Source organism: Puma concolor, chromosome E4, assembly GCF_028749965.1.
Source record: "Puma concolor isolate L17-30 chromosome E4, mPumCon1.1.hap2, whole genome shotgun sequence".
Classification (NCBI taxonomy): Eukaryota; Metazoa; Chordata; class Mammalia; order Carnivora; family Felidae; genus Puma; species Puma concolor.
In genome coordinates, this window is record NC_141683.1 from 44009781 (window position 1) to 44032825 (window position 23045).

General features: G+C 48.5%; 1 protein-coding gene across 3 annotated transcripts; it reads right to left on the reverse strand.

The window, feature by feature from the left end:
• Nucleotides 1-1988: 1988 nt before the first annotated feature.
• ZNF648 (zinc finger protein 648) lies at nt 1989-8709 on the reverse strand. 3 transcript variants are annotated; one of them, XM_086693956.1, is made up of 3 exons: nt 8507-8709; nt 7862-7939; nt 1989-4772 (listed from the first exon to the last, which is right to left on the reverse strand). In XM_086693956.1, exon 3 carries the CDS (start codon nt 4709-4711, stop codon nt 3005-3007), a length of 1707 nt encoding a protein of 568 aa, XP_086550082.1. In that variant the 5' UTR covers nt 4712-4772; nt 7862-7939; nt 8507-8709; the 3' UTR covers nt 1989-3004. The 3 variants fall into 3 exon arrangements, with proteins under 3 accessions (XP_086550082.1, XP_025777030.2, XP_086550083.1); XM_025921245.2 differs by lacking the exon at nt 7862-7939; XM_086693957.1 differs by lacking the exons at nt 7862-7939; nt 8507-8709 and adding an exon at nt 5176-5719.
• Nucleotides 8710-23045: the final 14336 nt, after the last annotated feature.

Sequence of the window (23045 nt, forward strand, 5' to 3'; positions counted from 1 at the left end):
AACACTGGTTGGGAGACTTTTCCTTAAATTGTGACTTGATTATATGATAGCACTGAAGGATTAGTGAACTTCTCTTCAGTCTGTTCAGTATATTATATTCCCTTATATTCCAGAAACACAGGATGTAGCTCTAAAGATACCCAGCACAAGCTAATCTAGCTTTTCTCTGCATATTAACAAAAAAGGATGTTCACCATCTCCCCAAAGATGTGCCCATCCAGAAGCCTATACCTAGATACTGCCTCTCATCTGCAGAAATGAGATTAGGGGACCATATCAAAACCTGCTTGCTAATTTGAGTTTTCCATATCCAAGTCAGGAGGAGTTCTAGCAGTTGGAACCTATTTTTAGTTTTGTTCTGTTGTGATCTCATCCTGATTGCCTGTTTATTTTCATATTGTCTGCTTACTAGATGATAAAACTTAATTATTACCAACACATTAATTATACCAGTGGTCCCAACTTGGCTGTGCATCAGGACACACAGGAAGCTTAAAAGATTAGAATCCGGGGCGCCTGGGTGGCGCAGTCGGTTAAGCGTCCGACTTCAGCCAGGTCACGATCTTGCGGTCCGTGAGTTCGAGCCCCGCGTCGGGCTCTGGGCTGATGGCTCAGAGCCTGGAGCCTGTTTCCGATTCTGTGTCTCCCTCTCTCTCTGACCCTCCCCCGTTCATGCTCTGTCTCTCTCTGTCCCAAAAAATAAATAAACGTTGAAAAAAAAAAATTAAAAAAAAAAAAAAAAGATTAGAATCCAAGATGCGCTACAGACCTGTTCCAATATTCCAAGCTAGGATTTAGGAAGTTCTATGGTTAACAAACAGCCCAGGTGATTTCTATACAACCATTCTATGAACTGGTCTGGGGAACAATGCCTTAAAAATTTATAGAAGCAAACTAAAAACTTTTAACTATTAAAACTGTACTGACAATTATCTTTAAAAAAAAATACAAAGAAAAGCAATAACTTCAATCTTCAAAGATTTCATTGATTACCCAGGAAAAATATACTAGCCTTTACTTTGTTCATAATCACGAGGTTATGGTTGATTTTTATGACTTATCTACCAATTTAATACCTGTGACTTCAACCTAATTTCCTTTCCTGGCAGGATAACTCCAACTTTCATTACCCCACTACTGTCCTTCCTAATTAGCCAGATACAGAAGTTGAAGCCAAGGTCATATCACTGGTAAATAATGGGAATGGACTAATAACTCAACCACTGGCTGTCATGTCAGACCCAGAACCAGGCCAACTCTGTTGTTTGAACATGCAGATGTATCTAAGGGAGGTGAGACACAAAACCTCCAGACATGCAGTCAGAACACTTATACCAAGGTTACCTTTGTCAAACAAGGCATGACAACATGTACCCCTTCTCTTTGGCTCCCATGTGTCAAGATGGAATCCAAGAGAAATTCAGATTTGGCACCCTTTGGTGGCAATTAAAAAAAATGCTAATGATAGCTACAAAAGGAATATACTATACATTCTTATGGAATAGCTTATTTAACTTTGGTAAGATTAGAAGCGCTCTTTTCCCATAGGCATCAAGGGAACTCTGTGAGGTCATGGATTCTTCACAGTTGAGGTCCAGAACTAAGAACCACTGACCTTAAACTGTAGAAAATTGGGCACCTGGGTGGCTCAGTTGGTTAAGCCTCTGACTTTAGCTCAGGTCATGATCTTGCAGGTTGCGGGTTTGAGCGCCACATCGGGCTCTGTGCTGACAGCTCAGAGCCTGAAGTCTGCTTCAGATTCTGTGTCTCCTCCTCCCTCTGTCTCTCCCTCACTCTCTCTCTCTCTCCCAAAAATAAATCATACATTTTAAAATGTTTTAAAAATAAAAATAAACTACAGAAAATCAATACATTATGGAGAATAGCTGTTGGTAATCCAAATTGCAAATAACCTCATTACAGAGTAATTGTGAGTCATGTTGGTTTCCAAACCTGGTCTTAATGACTTTGAAACACAGACACTTGGCACTTGGGCAAGAGGTATTTTATTTTTTTTACTTCAAATTGGAGCTAATGATACTCAAAGATTTCAATGAATCTAAAAGGTTTCTTGAATTATGGTCAGGCCCATATGGAGAAATTTTATATATCTGTCTGTAAATGGGCATATTACTCTCTATTACATAGGAGGTAAGGTCCCAGGGTGGGAACAGGAAAAGAGGTGGCCAGACAGAAGGCACATGTGAATTTTGTGGGTGAGACTCAGGTTGGATCCAGTTACTGAGTTTGACCATAAAGAGGAATGGACGTTTTTCAGATGCTAAGGTTGTTCTGGAACCAGAATAACTGGTTCCAAAACACAGAACATAAGCTCCCCTCTCTTTAAGATAGAGACCTTCTCTACTTCAAAGCCAAGACTCATTGCCCAAGGGTAAAGTAATTTGGGAGGAAAGTGAAATAATGTGCTGTCTGGCTGGGTCTGAGCTAGCCCCAGGGAGGCTTTGCTGCTTGAGAAGAGTTGCTCACAGAGACCACGTCTGGGGATTCCTTTATTGAAGTAAAAACTGAAAAGTACCTTTCTCCCCAAGAGGCCCAGACCCTCATGCCTTCTTAGTATTTGCATATGGCTTCCAGGGCAGGACACGACAGTCTTTTTCTTTACTTATCTCTGGAGCCTTGCACAGTGCCCACGATTGAATTCTATAATTCCCAATCCATCGAGATCCCTCAGCCAAGGAACTCAACTCTTGACCAGCTCTTGCCACTTTTTCTTATCCTTTTCCAATGGAATATGACCTCCGAGATTCAGAAGACTGACATGAAGCCACACACAGGAATGCCAGCCCTCCTGTTCGTTTTTACACAAAGAGACCAAACATACAAATCAAATGGATCACCCCATGGCCGGCGACCCGCTGGGAGAAATGGCTGACCAGTGGGGCGAGGTGACAATACCATGTGAACGGGCTTGCCCACGGAGGAGGGTTCCAGGTAATGAGGTCGACAGTGTCTTCACCGTCCTGAGAGTTAGCTGACAGAGCCCTCACTCATCAGAGGAGGAGGGGATGGGCTCCTTCTTGCCGGCACTGTGCTTAGCTCGGTGCCGCTGGAGATGATTGGACCTGGTGAAGGCCTGGCCGCAGTCCTCACACTGATAGGGCCTCTCCCCGTTGTGCACCCGAATGTGCTGGGCCAGCTCGGAGGCAATGCGGAAGGCCCTGCCGCACTCGGCGCAGAGGAAGCCCTTCTCCCCAGAGTGAATCTGCTGGTGCCGCTTCAGGGTGGAGGAGCGGGCAAAGGCCTGGCCACACTGGGCGCAAGGAAAGGGCCTCTCACCGGTGTGGATGCGCTGGTGGCGCACGAGGCGCGAAGGCTGCGCGAAGGCCACGCCGCAATCCGCGCACTTGAAGGGCCTCTGGCCGGTGTGCAGGGTCTGGTGCTCGATCAGGTTGGAGGATTTGGTGAAGCACTTGCCGCAGGTGGGGCAGGGGAAGGGCCGCTCGCCCGAATGCACGCGCTGGTGCTCCATCATTCGGCTGGCCACCGCGAACTCCCTGTCGCAAGCCGGGCAGCGGAAGGGCTTCTCGCCCAGGTGCGTGCGTTGGTGGCGCAGCAGCGACAGCGGCTTGTTGAAGGTCAGGCCGCACTCCGCGCACGGGAAGGGCTTGTTGTTGCTGTGCATGTTGCGCTGGTGTTTGCGCAGGTCGGAGGAGCGCACGAAGGCCTTCCCGCAGTCCGGGCAGGGGTAGGGTTTCTCGCCTGTGTGGGTGCGGATGTGCTTGCGGTGGTCCGAGGACCAGGTGTAGGCCTTGTCGCAGAAGGGGCACCGGTAGGGTCGCTCGCCCGTGTGCAGGCGCCGGTGCTGCTGGAGCGTGCCCCGGTGGGAGTAGGCCTTCCCGCACAGCTCACAGGCGTAAGGCTTCGTGCCTCGGGGCTGCGATGGGCTCAGCAGGCTGCCGGACTTCTGGAAGGCCCTTCCTCCTCGCAGACACTTGTAGGGGTGCGCCTCCCTTTGCCCACCCTCACACGTGCCCTCGGGATTCTGGCCCTTCCTGCCCATCCGCGCTTTGGCCTTCAGCGCTGCTGCCAGGCCGGCTGGGGAGGCCGATCCCCGCGCTGGTGTGCGAGTCTCCTGCGTGGGGAGGTCCCAGCTGCCACCGGGCTTGGGGAAACGCACGAGGGAGGAGTGGTCTGGGGTATCTACACCCCTCTGTGCACAGAAATACCTTCCAGTATCAGGGAAACTGGATGGGACACCCAAGGCAGCGTCCAGGTTTTCCGTGGAGTCTCCGTCAGCACCTGAAGGTAGTGAGTCCCTAAGCAGTTGCGCTGGACCTAACAACTTGTGTGAGGGGTCACTGGGGACGGTCCCCGGAGCTACGCCTGCCCCAGAGGAGTCCTGGGTCCGGGTGATCTTTGACTCATCTCTCCCCCAGCTGGCCTTCTTCCGAGGTACCCCCATCAGTTCCTTCCCCGGGCTCCCAGAACTAAAGGAGCCAGAGAATCTCTCTTCCTCACTGGATGGATGATCCCATGGCAAGTCAGGATTGTCTTGAGTCACTTGGGGGCTGCTTCTTGGACAGGCCTGGTGATCATGGCTCCTAGGGCTCCCTTTGTCTCCTGCCTCCCCACCGTCCTCATCCTCACTCTCTAAGCTCATGTTCAGCATCCGGGGGTCATGAGCCTCCCCGGTCACGCTGCAAAGAGGAGACACCTTGCCCCACCTGTCCTGGGGGTCCACCTGTGTCATGATGTTCAGGCACTTCTATTCCTGCTCCTCCTAGACAGAACCTTTGCTTGGCTCAGGATACCTGCAAAAAAGGGAGGTATGAAGAGAAATCACAAAGAATGTACTTCATCGCCTTCATGGCCACGGGGACTGAGGTTCTCCCCACAGGTCTCTTTCCAGCTGGTAGCTGTGCTTGGCACATTGTTGCTCCTCACTGGCAAGGGGGAGCTGGGCCCTCCCGAAAAACCCACACGGCCATCCTTAATCACTTTAATGGTCCACTTGCCAGAAGCCCCAGGAGAGCATGTTGTCAGGGGTGGCAAGGGCAGGATATTTGCCCAGTGCCAGCTGGGCCCTGCCCTGTCCAGGGGGCTCAAACCCCAGCTGCTGGCCAGGTGGCTTCTCTATGAGCATGGGGGAAGACTAGAAGACAGGGCAGAAAGCAAGGTCTTGGCCTCCTCAGGCTTCTTAAACTGTTGGCCCACCTGGGAAGCTGAAAACCAGTCTGGCTCCTGATGTCCCTGCCACGTGTCCAAGTCTGCCATCTCTCGGTGGCGTCAGCTCAGACTACCTCTCAGGCTCCGGGCTGTGAGGCCATGTCCTCCAAAGATAAGGAGCAGCCACTGGGAGAATGCAGGTGGGTCAGGAAGGTGGGTCAGGACGTACCCAAGAAGATACCTAGCCGCTCCTCCCTGCTTAAACAGAGCTTCTCAGGCCTTTGCAATAAAGAGCCCCTAGCTGCTGGGGAGGCAGTGAACATATGCACCCTGGGTGGGGGGGTGCTTGTAGAAACTTGAACTATCCTTAAAATGTCTTAGCCCTGAGTGTTGTATGTAAGCAACGAACCACGGGAATCTACCCCCCAACACCAAGAGCACACTGTATACAATGTATGTTAGCTAACTTGACGATAAATTAGATTTAAAAAAATACATTGCTTCATCTTAAACAGTCATGAGAATTTACATTCTATGTCATGTTGATTTTTTTGTTTAACATATCTCATTTTTATGTATTCTTATGGAAATAGTTTTATTGAAGTGTAATTGACATACAATGTTATATTTACATGTTTCTAATTTAAGTAAATCATATATACATGTATATTTGTATTTATACACACATTTACTCTGTGTTTCTTTTTCTTTTCCACTAAATACTGTCTTTTTTTTTTTTTTCCAAAGATCGTGTTTTAAGTTACCTTTGGTTTAAATGTTTAACTTTTCCCCCTTAAACATGCAATATTTATCCCATGGCCTCATGTGTTTCTGGCAAACCCCATATGCCCCCAGGGATGCATGTACCCCGATTTGAGAAGCATAGACTTAAGGTTTTGAGAGCAAGGCATGAGACAAGGAAGCCATTGAGTTTTGTTTTCTGAGTGATTTTATTTTAGCTTGAAGACACAGAGAAAGCCTGCCGGGGTTGGCTTACTAAGGATTGTTTGTGTGAGTGACACATTTTACAGGAGCCGCTGGAGTGAGAAGCGGGCTCCTGCAGGCCCGGGGGCAAGGAGCAATTTCAGACCAGGGGGCTGAGTTTGCTTTTGTCTGGAGGCAACCTTCTGGGACTCTCAGAGGGGATAATGCTAGCAGTTCCACTTTCTGGGCAGACATTATGAGCCAGACAGAATGCTGAGCACCTCATAAGCATGATTTCATTTATCCTTTCCAGCAGCCTTTAAGAGGAATGCTGTTACTGTTAATCTTTCCATTTTACAGACCAGGAAAGTGAGGGTTAATGAGGTTTCCTACCTGCCCAAGACCACACTGCTCATAGACAGCAGCCCTGAGGCTTCTCTTTAACTTGAGGCCATCATGTTACACCCTGAGCCTTAGGGCCTACCTCCCAGATGTGGCCTCCAGACTGAGGCCTGCCCTGGAGGCAGGGCCCTGCCCAAGAGCAGCCACAGCATCCTGGGGGAGAGCCACTGCTTTCTGTAGGCATCAAAGCGCCTTGTGTTTTCCAGGCCAAGGAACCTTGGCTCCAGGGCCCCACCACTGGGCTCCTCCCTGCTCGTGTTGACCCAAATTGCCCTCCGCAGAGAGAGGCCAGGACACATGCTGTGGAGACTGTTGCCTGGGGTGGTCAAGAGTATTAGTCACTGAGTATTTACTTTCAGAAAGCTCCTTCTTTCCTCCTCCGCCCACCTCCCACTTCCCACCTCCCACCTCCCACCTTCCACCTTCCACGTCTAGGGCAGGATAAGAGGAGTGATCTGTGCACTTGGTGTGGCTCCAGTGTGCTCCCCGTATGGCAGGAGGCATTCTATTACCCCAGCAAAGAGTAGTCATTCATTCAGCAGATGTGTATCAAACTCAAAAGCATATGCTTGTGCATCAATTAGGGTCTCAGAGCCTTGTTTTTCTTCCTCTGAAAGATGGAAGGTAATACCCCTACTGTGTAGTCTGTGGGAAGCTCCTGCACGCAGCTGGCATTCAATGACTAGCGCATTGTCCCTTGTACCATGAGCTCCTCTGCACCCAAGCGGGACTTCTGGGAGGTGTCTAGATGGACAGTCATAGTTTGGTGGTCAAGGTTCACACAATAAAGTCATGTCCTAGCCCCAGCTCATCAAACTGTCCTTCCCCCAGCTCCTGCCTGATCATAATCCCAGTTATTGTGTGTGTGTGTGTGTGTGTGTGTGTGTGTGTGTGCTTATAGGAGGGGAGCAAACCGGGGGAACCCTCACCTTGTACATGGAAGCCGCAGACAGAGGGAGCACATGGTGCAATCGTGGTTGGGGTTCAGCATCTAATGTCCCTTTGTGACCTGAAGCCCAGGGACCACTCCCTCCCTCAGACCTCTCTGCTCTATTCCCATTACCATGTCAGAGCATTACCATGTCATGGCTAGCATATCCCTCGAAAGGAAACCAGGCTGGATGTATTTTCAGCACACTGGTTCTTAGAAGAGTGGGTGTGTGTGGGTGTGTGTGTGTGTGTCTAGTCAATAGAAGAGTCACAGCACAGGCCAGCATGCCCGATCAGGGACGGTGGTCCACCAGCAGGGACAGCAAAGGGATGCTGGATTTGATTGAGATAGACTTCTTAAGCTTCTTTCTTTCTCTGGGACAACACTCTGTGCACGTTCATACGGAACTGCTTGCAGACCACTTAAACTTTGCCCGCCCCCACCCCCCCTCCAGCACACAGACCCTGTTTTACATACGTGTCCCGTTCCCCTTCTTCTGGGCCACAGGTGAGCCTCCTCAGGGCACGCTCCGCCAGCTCACAGCTTCTCAGAAGCCTGACAGGAGATTGTCTTTTCAGGTGGGGAGTCCCTCCCCTGTCTGAAGCCACAGCCCTAGGGAATATATCCTGTTTTCTTCCTTCTGTAGCTTCCAGAGTTTCTCTCTTGACCACCAAGAAGACCGACAGGAAGGCAGGGGCCCAGGGGAGGGCTTTCTGGCAAAGCCTACACAAACATTCCTGGTCTGGAAGAACACTGATGCCATGGTGTGGCGGGTGCCTCTGCTCTCCAGATCTGCTGACCCCCAGAGGCTGTCAGAGCACAGCCCTGCCCTGGAACTCCCACCACACTTGCCGGCCAGAAGTGGCCCAAGTGTAAGCCTTACTTACCTCAGACAGGGACACCTTGTAGAAGCCTGGCCTGAGGGCTTGTTCTGGCGCTGGCCCCTGCCCCTCTTCCTACTTTCCTTCTATAGATTAGTTAGGTAATCTTATAGATAGTAACTTATCAATAAGGTAACTTATCGATAGTTCTGGGTCCATCCCCGGGCAGCCACCTCCCGCCTTCTCCTCTGCCTTCAGGCCTTGCTCTCTACCTCTGGCTCTGACACAAATAGTTGCTTACCTGGGAAATGCACACAGCTGCGTGGGTCCCCCACCCTGACTTCTGTCACATGTGGCCTCTCAGCCACTGGAACCAGAGTTTGGTACAAATCAGCGGAGGTGGTGTCTCTGTCCCTCACTCTTTTGTGTCCAGTCCAGCAGCTGCAGAGAGAGCTTCAGGAGGTGGGGCCAGTGTAATACACTCGACCTTCCTGCCTGCATCCCAGAGAGCAGCCTGGGAAATACAGTGGGGCTGCCCTCTCTCACTGCCTGAAAGGTCCTGCCTTCCCTCTGCTCCCGCCTCCCCTCCTGCCAGAGCCTCCCTCCCTCTCCCCTCCTCCCTCAGAAAGGTTGCTCAGTCCTCCTGCAGGTGGCCTTTCCTTCCTGCTCACTCCCATTCCTTCTCCCCAGCAGAGCAAGAAATCCATCCTTCAGTCCTGCCCTGATATGTCCATAGGCCACTGTCACATGCGACCTTCCTGGGGAAAGCATACTTTTTCCTTCCCCGGCAGGGAGGACAGGGTGCACAACCTCCCCTATTCTGGTGCGTGCCTTTTGTAGAGCTGTGGTTTGACAAAGGGGTGTTCCCAGAATTTTTTGAAGTATTCATCGGCTCAAACATGCCCATGACAATTTCACGGCGGGGTGGGATGCAGGGAGATTGTTTTCTCTCCTTATTCTCATGGATACCAGGCCCGCCTGGGACCTCTCTCCATCCTTCAGCATTGGCTCCCATGCAGGTTCGTTTTGAAGAAAAAGGTTGGCCCAGGATATGAGAGTCACTCTTTCCAGAACTTGCACCCACTCACGTCTAATGTGTCTTTACTAGGGTGAAAGCTCAGGACATTAAAACAGGAGATGGGAGTATGGTACCTGTGATGTCCCTGAGTAGCCAAAAAGTATACTGGTTGACAGCAGAGTTGTGGGACGGGCCTACCTTACCACTCACTAGCTGTGTGACTTTGGGTGGGTTACTTAATCACTCTGTGCCTTAGCTTCTCATCTGTAAAATGAGAATCCCCATTTGATGGCATCAGATAATGGCATCCTCATCATGGGGGTCTTGGAGAATCAAATATGCTAATGCATGTAAAGAGTTTAGCTCAGTATCTCACACATAGCTGTGCCCAGAAAAGTCAGCTGCCTTCATTGTTACTACTGATGTTGTTGTTTCTAGGGAAGACATGGCTCAAGGGGCTCCTTTTGATCCCAGTGGCCTCGTTAGGGCTGCAACTCTGACGGCAATACTGACACCTCATCCATTTTTCTGAACAGCAATTTTCAGAGTATGATCCAGAAAAGCAGGCCTATCTGCACCTTGGAGTTGTATAGTTGTGGCTTCAGAGAGAGTAGGCAGACAGCAGAGATGCCTCGAGGTCTTTGAGTCTCAAAGTCTAGAATAGGATTCAAACCTTCATATCCATAGAATCCCTGAAATAAACTGAAGAATGCTACAGCTATGTGGATATGCACTGTTTGAGCAAGAAGATCCTTAGCAATCACATATTTCTCGAAGGGGCCATGGTCCCCAAAAGGTTGAGAACCATTGGTGTTGGCAGGGATGGTGTAGGATGGGGGAAAATAGACCCTTAAAGTAAAATGTCTCCAACAGCAACTTAGCAGATTCTGTTACCACCAACCTGCATCCCAACACTGTTGCTCAAAATTTCTCAGGTGGCCATATTGTATAGTGTTGGGCTTTGGACACCTTTGACAAGGAAATGGCTCAATTCCTCAGGAGGGGCCTGTGGTGGTGAGAGCTGGGGCTGGGGTCAGCCTGCATGTGTCCCTCCCCACGGCAGCTTCACAGCAATGATGTACATTCACTGAGCTTTCCTTGTGCTAACACTATGCTAACATACCACATGCGGTGTCTCCATTAATCTTCACCACATTTTGATGGAGTGGCTCCTGTCGATGGTATTCCCATTTACAGATTGAGGATACTGAGGCACAGACAGCTTAGTGCATTATCTAAGGTCGCAGTGGAGCTGTGATCGATTCTGAGCTGTTAGGGTCACATTCTTAACCACTACAGGACAAGTGACCCACACACTGACCCATTAGAGTCTGCATGGTTGGCCTTTGCCTGACTCCACCCTCATTTCCTCCTGAAAACTTAGTCCCTCCACCCTGAGGCCATGTGACCTGTTTATGTGAGGTCACTGCAGTCACTCTCCCAGAAGATCTCTTCCCTCAGTACAGCTGCCTAAGGAGACAATGGTTCCATTGAATGCCTACCTGTTAGTGTCCAGCCTGAACAGCCTGTTTCTTATCATGCTTTATTTCTAGAAACTGTAACAAATAATTAATTACCATATACCATGGGACTTCCTTCCATGTTAACTTGCCCACTTTGTCTCCTCCTTGGTTTTCAAGGCACATTGGTGTTATCATCTCACTAGTATGTAGGCCACCTAGCAACGAAAGGGGTAAGGAGTGGCCCAGATGCTACCTACATAGAAAAATAATGTGTGCCTTATATCTCCCTGAATCACCTACCCTGAGATGTCCCCTTAGCCATCTTAAAAATCCTGCTTTGAATTGGAGCACACTTTTTCTATATATGAGACTTCACCATCCTGATGAGTTGTGCACAGGGCACTGATCAGGTCTCAGAACTGTACTCTGGGTCCTGCTTAGACCACTGGTCAACCTGCTGCTCAGATCCCTTTTGTTTCCTGGATGCCTCCACTTCTGATAGCACAAGCATATTCACTGTCTCATCCAGTCTTCCCAACAGTCTCTGTAAGGACCACAGGCATTGGAGTGAAAGGACTTTCCCCTAGGACCACATCTTTCCCCACCTTTTAAAGAAATTTTGGAATTTATATCATTCTGCTCAATCCTATGTTGTGGAAACAAGGGAGACATTGTTTTTACTTATTTGTTATTATTAACAAGTCTGCCTTAAAAATCTGGTATTGTCCCAGAGCTGCCCTGACTGGCAGTGGTGAAAATAAGGGCCCCCCTTCCTGCTTATCTGGGAAGGGAATAAAGCAGAGATGAAGAGAAAAGCACAAGGCAGGAAGAGAAAGGAAGGCACCTGGCCCCCACTAGGCACCGTGTAGGGGCCCAGCAGTGTCTGAACTACATGGATGGCTGAAGGGAACTGAGTGACATGGGTAGAAAATGGAGACTGACCCTCTACCTGGAGGGTGCTTGACACCTTGCTGAGCTGGTGAACCATGGCTGAGTCTGGACACTGGGTCAGACAGTAATTCTGAGAGGACCCGAGAGTCTTCCCAAGTTCTGCAGATGAGACTCTGAAGCCTGGACCCTCTCCCCTGCGGGTTTCCCCATGCTCTGCCACCAGCTGTCACCAATCTGCTTTCTTGCACCAGCCCTGCGTCATCCTTGAGGAAGATTAATGGAACCACTTGAGTGTCCCAAGCACAGTAGTGTTGTTTTTCTCTCAGGCATGAAACTTTGTTGAGTAAAAGTATATAAGCGAGAAGCAGAATTGTGGGTGGGATAGGAACTGGGTACATGATCTTAGATTAGACACATCTGGCTTCGAATCCCAATTCTATTTGTTAGATGACCTTGATCAGTTTCCTTACCTTCTTTGAGTCTTGGGTTCTCTGTAGAATGAGAATAAGAATACCTTCATTGACAGGCTTGTTGTGAAAATACCCTAAAACAATATTTTTAAAGAATTTAGTCCAATGTCAACCATAGAGTGGTTTTTTAATAAGATGTATTATTATTTTTATCCTACAGCTGGTGGGAGCTTGATGTCTTTAACCATCCCTGCTCCTCTAGAATGCTTTTCCTTCTTTACCTGCCACCAGAAAGCTACCATCTTTCTGGCTCACTCTGGTCTCCTTGTCCCAAGCATCCCCACTGACAGGCTAGTCAAACAGGCTTTCAACGACATCCCCAGAGCAGTGAGCCTGGGCATAAGAGCATAAGTCTGGGCTCTTCATTATGTGCTACACTCAACACATGTAATCAATGACGGGGTGAGAGGTGCATGCTCCAGACAGGATGACAAGACGTGGTGATGACTCCGAATGCCAGTACTTGCCAGTACCTCCTGCAGAAGAGCACCAGGCGGACACCACCACCCTTGGCTGACAACTCCACCTGCCCCTGGTGAAGGCTGCACAGTGTAGTGACCGAGCATGCAGGCTTTGGAGTCAGGCTGTGTGGGTTAGTTAATCCTGCCTCTATCACTTGCTGCATGAGTCTGGGCCAGTTACTTACCCTTTCTGTGTCTCAGCCTCTTGATCTGTAAATTAAGGCTAATAATAGTTATCTACCTTACAGAGTTGTGGGGATTGAATGAGATGATGTGGCTTGCAGAGTGCAAGGACTCTACCAATATTAGATAATCATAATAAAATTTTGGGAGGGGGGAACTAGCCTCTGCTATAATCCAAACATCAGGAAGCAGTAGGGGGTGCCTGGATGGGTCAGTTGACTAAGTGTTGAATCTTGGTTTTGGCTCAGGTCATGAGACTGAGCCCTGCATTCATCTCAACACTGTGGAGCCTGCTTAGGCTTCTCTCTCTCTCCCTTTCTCTCTTCCCCTCCCCCGCACTCTCAAAATAAATAATCTTGAAAGAAAGAAAGAAAGAAAGAAAGAAAGAAAGAAAGAAAGAAAGAAAGAAAGAAAACAGCGGAGAACCCCACCTCTGGTCTCCACAAGAACTCTCCTCCAGCTCTCCTGAGGCCTTACCCTATAGATGAGCTATAACCAGGTACCACTGAACCAGAACCTCTTTGGTGACTCTCCACGAAGACCAGCCCCCTTCTGGCTCCTCAAGACCCACCCTGTGCTGTGGTGGCCTTCCCAGATGAACACCAAAGCCCCTGGCCCACACTGTAGGAGAATGAGCTATATCAGCCGCAGGATGGGAAGGCCCTCTGAGGTTCACGGCCCTCTGAACACAACTGGCCAAACACTCAAACATTCACTCTCTCTATTGATATAGTAGCACATTTTCTTTGCCCTGGGGATAACACACCCTTTCAGGCCACAGAGATTTCTTCTATTCCACCTTAACCTTGGGACCACGTGGAAGACAAGGAGAGAACACCACAGACAGGACTTCCAGGAATCTCCTATACTATTAGGTTTGCCTCCTGCCTTTGCTGGTCCTTCCAGGCTGGGAGACAACAAGCCTGGGGATGCTAGAAGAGAAGGCACTGCATGTCCTTACTTAATGAACACACAGAAATAGAACCCACTGCACTCTTCTATCAGTGGGAATCGCTGTAAGTAAAGATCACCAGCCCTAGGGCATGATGAAGCTGTTGGAAATTGAAGAAAAGGCATCGGGTCTCAGAATTTTGAATGAAAAGATCTTAGAAATTATCTAATGCAGCCCCTCTGTTTTACAGTTGCTGAGATACAAGCATTCGCTTGGTTGCTCCGTCTTGCATTTATTCATTCATCAAACATTTGGTGAGCATCACTCTATGTTTTCCAAACTGAGGGACAAAACTTGTGACCAGGCCAGGGAATCACTTTAGTGAGTCACACCCAACGTGCTTGCTTGAATAGAATGGAGTAAAACAGAACAGAGAAGAATATAAAATATATCAGAATATTTGACACATCGTAAGGAAAACTTTAGTTTCAAGTATTTTTTTTTTTTTTTTTTTTAGTTTTAGTTTTATGTATATGCGGAGTTGTGATGGCAACTGTGTTTCTTAGTCTGGTTTGCTTTGATTCTTGGTCAAAAACACTGTACTTTGTGCCAGTCTTGCTGTGCAGAAGAATAACTGGGGCATCTAGTTAAATATGATGATTCCGGGGCACACTCCCCAGGGGTTCCTCAGGTCCAGGAGGATCCCGGAGTCCGCACTGCGACCAGCCCATGCAGGATCCTGAAGCATGAGTCCCAGGTACACCGAAGAGCGCTGCTCTGAGCCAGGCGCTGAGCCCGGCTGGTGCAGAGGAACCAGGCCAAGTCCTGCGAAGTCCTGCGAAGCCTGCTGGAGAACCCGGAGCACCTTGGGCCGCCAATGCTGCGGGTTGCAAGGAGGAGGAGGGGGAATTGGCTTTGCCTGGGCTTTGGGGAAGTCTTTCCAAACGAAACGTCTTTTGAGTTGGGCCTTGAAGGATGAGTTTGAGTATGCCAAGAAAAGAAGGGGAGGGAAGGGGCCTCACTACTGTCAGGAATTTCACACCATATTCCTTGGGGCCCTGTGTTCTGGGGCACAGCCCTCCCTGCGCGCCTCTGCGCAGGGATGGGCGTCTCGGCTCTCGGGCTCCCCCTCCGGCCCACTTGAGCATTGCCACTGGGATTCCGGCTTCTGGCGCAGCTGCTGCGGGGCTCCCCAACTCCCCTGTCCTCCTGGCCACACCACCTCCAGTCGCTGGCCACGGTACAAGGGGCCTTTTCTTTCCAAGGCCCCCGCCAAACACACATGCTTCTCCTCGCAGCTGTCTAGCTCGGCTGCCTGAACACAGAGGTAATTCACAGGAGAGGCGTTTGAGGTTTCCATGAAAAAAAAAAAAAAAAACACCTCCTCTTTCCTTTTTCAACTGCAGCACGGAGCGTAACTGGACAGAACCTCTCTTCTTCGTGCTCTGGCCCTGGGTGTGCAGCCGAGATTCTGGAAAGAAATTCCTTTTAGGGCCCCTGGAATGCTACATTACTCCCTCCGTGTGGAGTCTCCTGGCTAGAACGAACTGAGGAGTGGTCCTGCACCATACCCCAGCAGTGGAAAGGTCTCGAAAACCCCTGGCAAGCCTACTCAGAGGGTGTGGGTGGAGGATGGAGACAAAAACACAAACAAAATTATAAGCGATTATAAAAATATAAAGACACACTTTGCACAGTTTTATGCCATTATATTTGAAAACAGTGAGGCAAATTATGTCCTTGTTTGTAAAATGAATAAAGTTAAACTCTTGTATCAACAACCTCCTAGTGGCTGTGCCTCATGAGGTGAAAGTGCTTAGGCCAATTCCAGTCCTCAGCCTTGCAGAAACAAACCTGATTTTGATGAGGCACCCCAAGGTGTTGGGGCTCATGGGCTCAGGGCACAGGATTCTAGTGAGGATTCTAGGCAAGGCTGCTGTGGAAATGAGAACCCAAAGTATCCGGATTCAGCTCTTCGGCCAAGTTTCTTCATCCAGGAGGAGCCACAGGGGAAGGGAGGATGAGAGATGGCAGAAACTCTTGGCACAAAGATAAACATCATTTGTTACCTGGAGAAATGGGGATGGGGGTGAGGATTCCAGGCAGAAAAACAGGAAATGCAAAAGCCCTGAGCTCAGATACTGCCACGCTTGTCTGAGGGACAGCAAACAAGGGGATGTAGCTGGGGGAGGAGGGGGGGACAGCAAGAACAGGGGTCAGAGAAGGGATTCTGTAAGGACTTGGCTTTCTTTGGAATAACATGGGAACTCTTCAGAGGGTTTTGGGTAGACAGGAGGCATTAACTCATTAATTTGACAAATATTTAGCACCTACTATGTACCAATTCCAGTTTTTGACATTACAGTTTTATCAGTGAACAAAACAGAAACAAATTCAAGCCACTAGAAACTTATACTTACACAAAAGGTCTCTATTATAAAAGAAGAAAGGTCTAAAATGACTACCTCAGTTTCCCCCTCAAGAAACTAGAAAAAAGAAGATCAACGTAAACCTAAAGTAGAATAAAGGGAATGATAAAGATAAGGGCAGAAATAACTAAGAGAGAAAATAAATGCAATAGAAAAAAAAACTAGTGAAACCAAAAGGTGGCTCTTTGAGAAGATCAATAAAATTGATAACCCTCTAGTCAGACTGATCATGTTAAAAAAAAGAGAGAGAGAGAGAAAACACCACCTACTAATATCAGGGTTGGGAGCTGTGACATCTCTACAGATTCTACAGACGTTAAAAGATTAATAATAAGGAAATATTATAAACAGCACATTTTGATGGGTTAGAATAGAAAAATTCCTTGAAAGAAATGTACTACCTAAGTTTGGTCAAGGAGAAATAGATAATGTGATAGCCCTGTGTCGATTAAAGAAATTGAATTTGTATTTAAAAACCAGGACACAAGTCGGGGCGCCTGGGTGGCGCAGTCGGTTAAGCGTCCGACTTCAGCCAGGTCACGATCTCGCGGTCCGTGAGTTCGAGCCCCGCGTCAGGCTCTGGGCTGATGGCTCAGAGCCTGGAGCCTGTTTCCGATTCTGTGTCTCCCTCTCTCTCTGCCCCTCGCCCGTTCATGCTCTGTCTCTCTCTGTCCCAAAAATAAATAAACGTTGAAAAAAAAAAATTTAAGAAAAAAAAAACAAAAAAAAAAAAACCAGGACACAAGTAACACTCCATGTCCAGAGGCCGGGTCTTTCTACCTCCTTCTCACTGGCTCACCAGGTACAGGTGCTCTGGGAAGAGCATGATCCTGGGTAGGTTATCTTTAATGGTAAATTCTATAAGAATACTTCACTGATGACACGTTGTGAGGTGACACATTCAAAGTGCCTTGCATCTCCCTAAATCCCTCCTTGCTCCCCACATTTTGCAGGTCTCTGCCCCTATAACAGGTTGCAAGTGCTTTCAGAGCACAGGGCACCTATGATTCCCAGCCAGGTCCCCAGGTCCTCTGATCACAAAGAATAAACACTTTACTAAGCAAAAGACCTGGTGCCAAATGTCATATCTTATCTAGCAACAAGTGACGGCAAGATGCAGGTGTCTTGTTTACAGCCTACCTAGCACACACACGGGAACACATCTCCATTTGTATCTTCTCTACCTTTTTTTTTTTTTTTTTAAATAAAGTCACAATTACTATTCCTCCACTCACCCAGACTGAAAACCTAGGAGTCAGACTAGACTTTCTCACACTCTACACATCTGATTAGTCACTGACTCCTGTATCATATTCCTCCCCTTTCCTCAATTTCCAATAAAGGCTTCATCAAGGGCAAAAGCTTCTAGCTCATTCCCTCAAATTGATTCATTTGTTCATGTAATAAATATTGACTGCTTAGTAATCATATGATGTTGTCCACCAAATATTTCCAGTTTCCCCCATCTTAGCATACTGTAGGATTTATTCCCTGGCCCCTTGTGGTTAGTCAGGACCGCGTGATTACTTTTGGCCAATGAAGTATGAGTGTCTTTCCGACATGGCATGCATGTTTCTCAATGAGACTCCAAGCTCCCCCTTCTCTCTCTCTTGACAAACCAGCAACATTTGAGAGGGTGGTACCTCCACCGTCCAGTAACCTGGATCCCTGAATGGCTACGGTGGGTAGAGCCTCTGTGCGGACCCTCAGAGAACATGTAGCATGAGAGAGAAATAAACTTTGCTTTTTAATCTTAAACCCCAAACCCCCAAAATAAACATAGTAATCAGATGATAGGGTCTGTGAGATGTTGATAAGTGCTATGGGAATAATTGAATAGTGTTAAGGGGCTTGGAAGTGAGGGTGTGGGGATTGCAATTTGAATTGCGTGGCTGAGCTAGATCTCACTAAAGAGATAACTTTTGTGCAAAACCTTGAAGGAGGCGAGAGAGCAAGATGTACAGACATCTGGGAGAAGGCAGGAGGTGGAAAAACCAGTACAAAGCCCCTGAGGCAGGAACATGCCTAGACTGTGGGGGAAAGGAGGCCTGAGTGGATGGATAGAGTGAGCGTGGTGGGGGGGGGGGTGGGAGGCGGGAAGGAGGAGATGAAGTCATGGCCAGATTGTGTAGGATCTTGCAGGGCATTTTAAGGAGTCTGGCTTTTGCTGTGAGTAATGTGTTAACCACATGGGAGCAACAGTAAACTCAAGAAGGTCAGTTAGGAGACATTGCAGTAATCCAGTGGTTTAGATCAGAATGGTGAGAAATGGTCAAATTCCAGAAATATTTTGAAGTTCAAGCTAACATGATTTGGCTATAGGTTGAATGTGGAAGCAGGAGAAAAAGAGGTATCAGGGACACCCTATGATTTGGGGCCCAACCAACTGGAAGGGTGGTGCTGTGGTTAACTGAGATGGGGAAGGCGTTTCGGAGTAGATTTTACAAGAAAGGATCACAGGAGCTTAGGCTTGGGCAATGCCTAAAGATAATTGATAACTGATAGATAAGAGATCATTGATATCAGCACTGGATTGGATATAGGCATCTGATTCAAGATAGAGATCTTAGTAGAACATAACATTTAAAGAGTTTTCAACAGGGGCCCCTGGGTGGCGCAGTCGGTTAAGCGTCCGACTTCAGCCAGGTCACGATCTCGCGGTCCGTGAGTTCGAGCCCCGCGTCAGGCTCTGGGCTGATGGCTCAGAGCCTGGAGCCTGTTTCTGATTCTGTGTGTCTCCCTCTCTCTCTGCCCCTCCCCCGTTCATGCTCTGTCTCTCTCTGTCCCAAAAATAAATAAACGTTGAAAAAAAAATTAAAAAAAAAATAAAGAGTTATCAACATATGGGTTGCATTTAAAGCCACATGATTATATGAGTCACCAAGAGAGGGTAGTAGTAGTAAAGGGAAGAAGTCCAAGGACAGAGTCTGAGAAGTGGGGAGATGAAAAGCAAAAGAGATGAAAAGCAGAGAACACAGGGCCTTGAGGATAAACCAGAAAGATGTGAGGTTCTGGAGAGCAAGGGAAGAAATGGTTCAAAGAGAAGGAAATTACCATTATGTCAAATGCTGCTGAGAGCCCATTAAATGAAGTTAAATGAAGACTGTGACTTTACCATTTGATTTAGCCATATGGGCCTCAAAAGTTGATTGGAGTAGATTGCAGACAGGAGAGGAATTGTAGACGATGAGTATAGACAGGCCATTCAAGGAGCTTCACTGTAGAGAGAGCTGAGCATGGGAACAGCCTGAGGCAGGAGCAGAGGGAACTTCTGGTCGTTGAGAAAGTGAGAGGAGGTGGGGTCCAGGACCAAGCAAGGGTCAGCCTCTGAGCTGAGCCGGCAGCTCATCCACAAGAACAGGGGGAACGTTAAAGGACATAGACACAGAGGTGTGTGGGGAGATGTAGAGGTGGGAGCTTGAGGGAATGCTCTTTCTAGGGCTGCTTTTTCTCCGTGCAATAGGAAGTGAGGCCATTGGCTAAGATGGCAGGTGGGGCAGGAGGTGTGGGGGACCTGCATAAAAAGAAGGTATAAAGTATTTGTCTAGGAATGTGGGACGGTGCATGGGTTCATGATTGTCGGGCAGCATTATAGGCCCACCTGAGGTTAACTGTCATGGCCAGTCAGGAAGAGTGTGAGGATGTGCACTTTCCTGCTGCTGTGGTCCACTCTGTGGGCACAGGCATGGAGTAGACTCAGAGGTGCAGTTAACTAGATCAGAGTTTTGCCAAACAAAAGAGTGAAGCAAAAGAGGGGTATTGGGGATGAGGGCATATGAAAGAAAGAAGTAATTGAAGTGATAAACCATGGAATTTGAGCCAAGTGAGGTGGGGAGAGAGAACAGGAGGGGAGTGGGGCATGAGGTAAAGTAAGAGAGGCAGCCATTCACTGAGATGAAGGATTGCCAGTGATGGGATTTCAGGAGGAGATAGGTGCTGGTCGGAGAGGAAGACGCACCTAGCTGAGATTCTGACAGGGATGCAGTTACTCTCGATGTCAGGCTCTTGAGTCTTTGAGATGCCATTGGGAGGACATCACTGAGGGAGAAACACCCAGGGAACTAAGAAGCCAGTTCCACGGACTTATAGTCCCAAGACTGATGACAAATGGTGACAGTGAGCCCGGTGCTAAGTGCCATAGAAGGAATGAAAGGTAGTCATCTGGGGTTTGAGGGGTGGTGGGCGTTGCAGGCTGACGACTTGATCTTCACAGCTGGGAACTTTTGAGGAAGAATAGCTTGCAACAGCAAGAAGGAGTGAGGAAGGCAAGGCGGGTGCCCCACCCAGTGGTAGGAGGGATGTGGTGGAGAAAACTAAGCACCACTGGAGAAGGCTGCCGGGAACCGTTCTCAGAAGAGAGCCTGTGTTCAGTGAAAGCAAAAAGAGAAGTGGTGGGTATAGGATAATGTTTCTATCCAGCTTAACACATTTCAATGACTTCCCACATCGCTTAGAACCTAACAGACCAAATTCCATGCCACCTGCTCACCTACCTCTCTGCATCCCAGCCACAGTGTCCTTAGCATGTTTCTTAGACATGCCACATTCTTTCCAACCCCAGGGCCTTTACATTTGGTGCCATGCTTTCTCTTCTTGAAATTGCACCCCAATCCTTGAGGTCTCATGTTGAGAGGATCTCCTTTAAGAAAACCTGCTGAATACCCCCTTTGAAATGAGGGTGCTGTGCTGGCACTGTAGAAGTGATTGTGATCCACACACAGTTTCTGTCCTCAGGTACCCCAAAGTGTGGTGAGACAAATGAAGAAGTGAGCAGGTAGTTTGAGAGTGTACTCAGGGCCATGATGGGAGCAACTCAGATGTGGGAGCACAGGACAGAGGCCTTAACTCAGCCGTTCTGGTGGAAGTGGGGATTCAGAAAATGGCCAAATGGGGGCCTGAGGGATAAGCAGGGTCTGTAGAACATGCTAAGGAGCTTGGGCTCGATCCTGGAGGGTATGGGAGGGGGCACTGAAAAGGATATACTTTAGAAGGTATAGACTTCTTTTGCGGAAGGATTATGAGCGTAAGTAGAATGTGATCAAATTTGGCCTCCATTGTGTTTGGCCCCAGAATAAGTGCAGAGGTGGCACTCAGGAGGCAGACAACCACAACCTTCTAGGGCACAAATAAGGCCTCATGCCATTTGGGAGAGAACATTTGGCTAGGATCCTGGAACCACCAGAGCTACAGAATGTCCTAGACTCTTGGCCTCCTACCCACCAACCAGAGAGTTTCATCAACCAGCTTTACAATAGGTACACCTTCTCCGTTTTATTCTGATGCCACGTCCTGGTATTTCCTGTGCCTATGACCAGTATGAATCTGCTGCACAGCGGGCATGCAAGAACATTGAGTTCCTTTATTTTCTCATTGTGGTTTAAATTTGTATTTCTCTGTTTCTGAGCCTATGTCGAGGTCCCCAAGTCCTTCATGGGCTGAGGGGGCCTGGTGGCTGGGCATTTAGCAACAAGGGTTAGCACGGAGACATCTGGGGCTCTTTCAGCGTGGGGCTCATAGGTCTGCTGGCTCAGGGATGCTTCGCTGCCATTCTCAGAACCTGGAGATTCTTTGCAAGGCTGAAAATGCAGTGTATGCGGCCACTTCCCTCCGGGCCTGGATACCCCTATGGGGCACTGCAGGACCAGGCTGTGGGTGGTGACTTAGAGCCCTTCCCCACACGGGCCAGGAGAACCCTCTAGTAGAGAGAAAGTGTCTCTGCCTGCTGTCTTCCCTGGTTATGTGGCTTCTTCTCTCAAACCTAGACCTGCCTCTTGTACTGTCACAACAGACCTGGAGACCTCTGAAACCCAGAATCTAATTTTAGCAACCGGAAAACTTGTTTCCTTTCTCTAAATCTCGAAACCTGCCCAGAAATTGAGGGGCAATGTTTGTGCTTCCATCATTTTGGGGCAAAGAAGTGGATTAAAAATAAAACAATTGAGTTTCTATAGTCAAATGGCCAGAATATCCTATTGTGCTAGTGTTTTTGCCTGGAATCTCCCTTTTTATTTTTCACCTGGCTGACTCTCGCTTATGCTTAGGACTCAGCTCAGACGTCACGTTGGATAAGAATTCTCCATCTTCATGAATCACCACCTCTGCAAAAGGCCCTCCATTATTTTCCGCTGTGTGGCCAACCCACACCTGGCTCATGTCAAGGGTGTGCTAAACTGAATGGAATTCAGGGCAAGGTATCAGATTAACAGGATCTGCCTTTGACGAGTGGCTTCCCAGGGAACATGGGCTTAAATGAGAGGAGACAGAAGAGGTGCAAGATCTGGGGATGCTGTAGTTCTCAGAATAGAAATAGAACATTTTCAAAGGCAGAACAAGAGGGAGGGCAGGGCCAGGTCACCTGGCTTCTCACCTGTTTACACCAGGCACCTGGAAAATGGGAGAAGTTTCTAGAACTAGCCAGCAGGTGGCAGCATTGCCCCTTGGATGAGGAACTCCCTTCCACAGGATGAGCTCAGGGTTCTTTCTTGCTCTCCAGGGCACTTCATGGGAGGCCTTTTGTAGGCCAGCCTCAGAGTGATTTGAGCCTTGAGTGATTTGGCCTGATGAGGCCGGAATTCCAGCTGCTCTACACACAGAAAAGATCTGTAACCATTTGTGGATCTAATTTTTTCTAATTCCAGGCCTTCTTCTAGAGGTCTTGCATTCTTGTTATAAATAATCAATCAATCAATCAATCACTGACTCACTCACTCACAGTCCTCACTGGAGCCACTGAATCAGAATCTCCTGGATAGTTCCTGGGAATTCCCATGTGGTTTTGATGAGGGAAGGCCAAATTCTCATTTGTGTGATTAGATTCCATGGTTAGCCTTTCAGTCACAAAATTGACTTTATCCATTAGGAAAACCCAGTACATCTGGGCCCACCACCCGCCCCTCTGCCCCAGAGAGCACTTCAACTGGAAGGGCTGAGCAGCGTGCCTCCAGGGGTCCAGCAGGAGGTGGCTGCCAGGCACAGGCTCCGTGCTCCCCCTAGGCCCTCTCCTCTCTCTTTGTTCTTTCTCAACCTTGGCCGG

What these genes read in the sequence shown, in the direction of transcription:
- ZNF648 (XM_025921245.2), bottom strand. Translation starts at nt 4,711, where the DNA reads ATGACACAGGTGGACCCCCAGGACAGGTGGGGCAAGGTGTCTCCTCTT.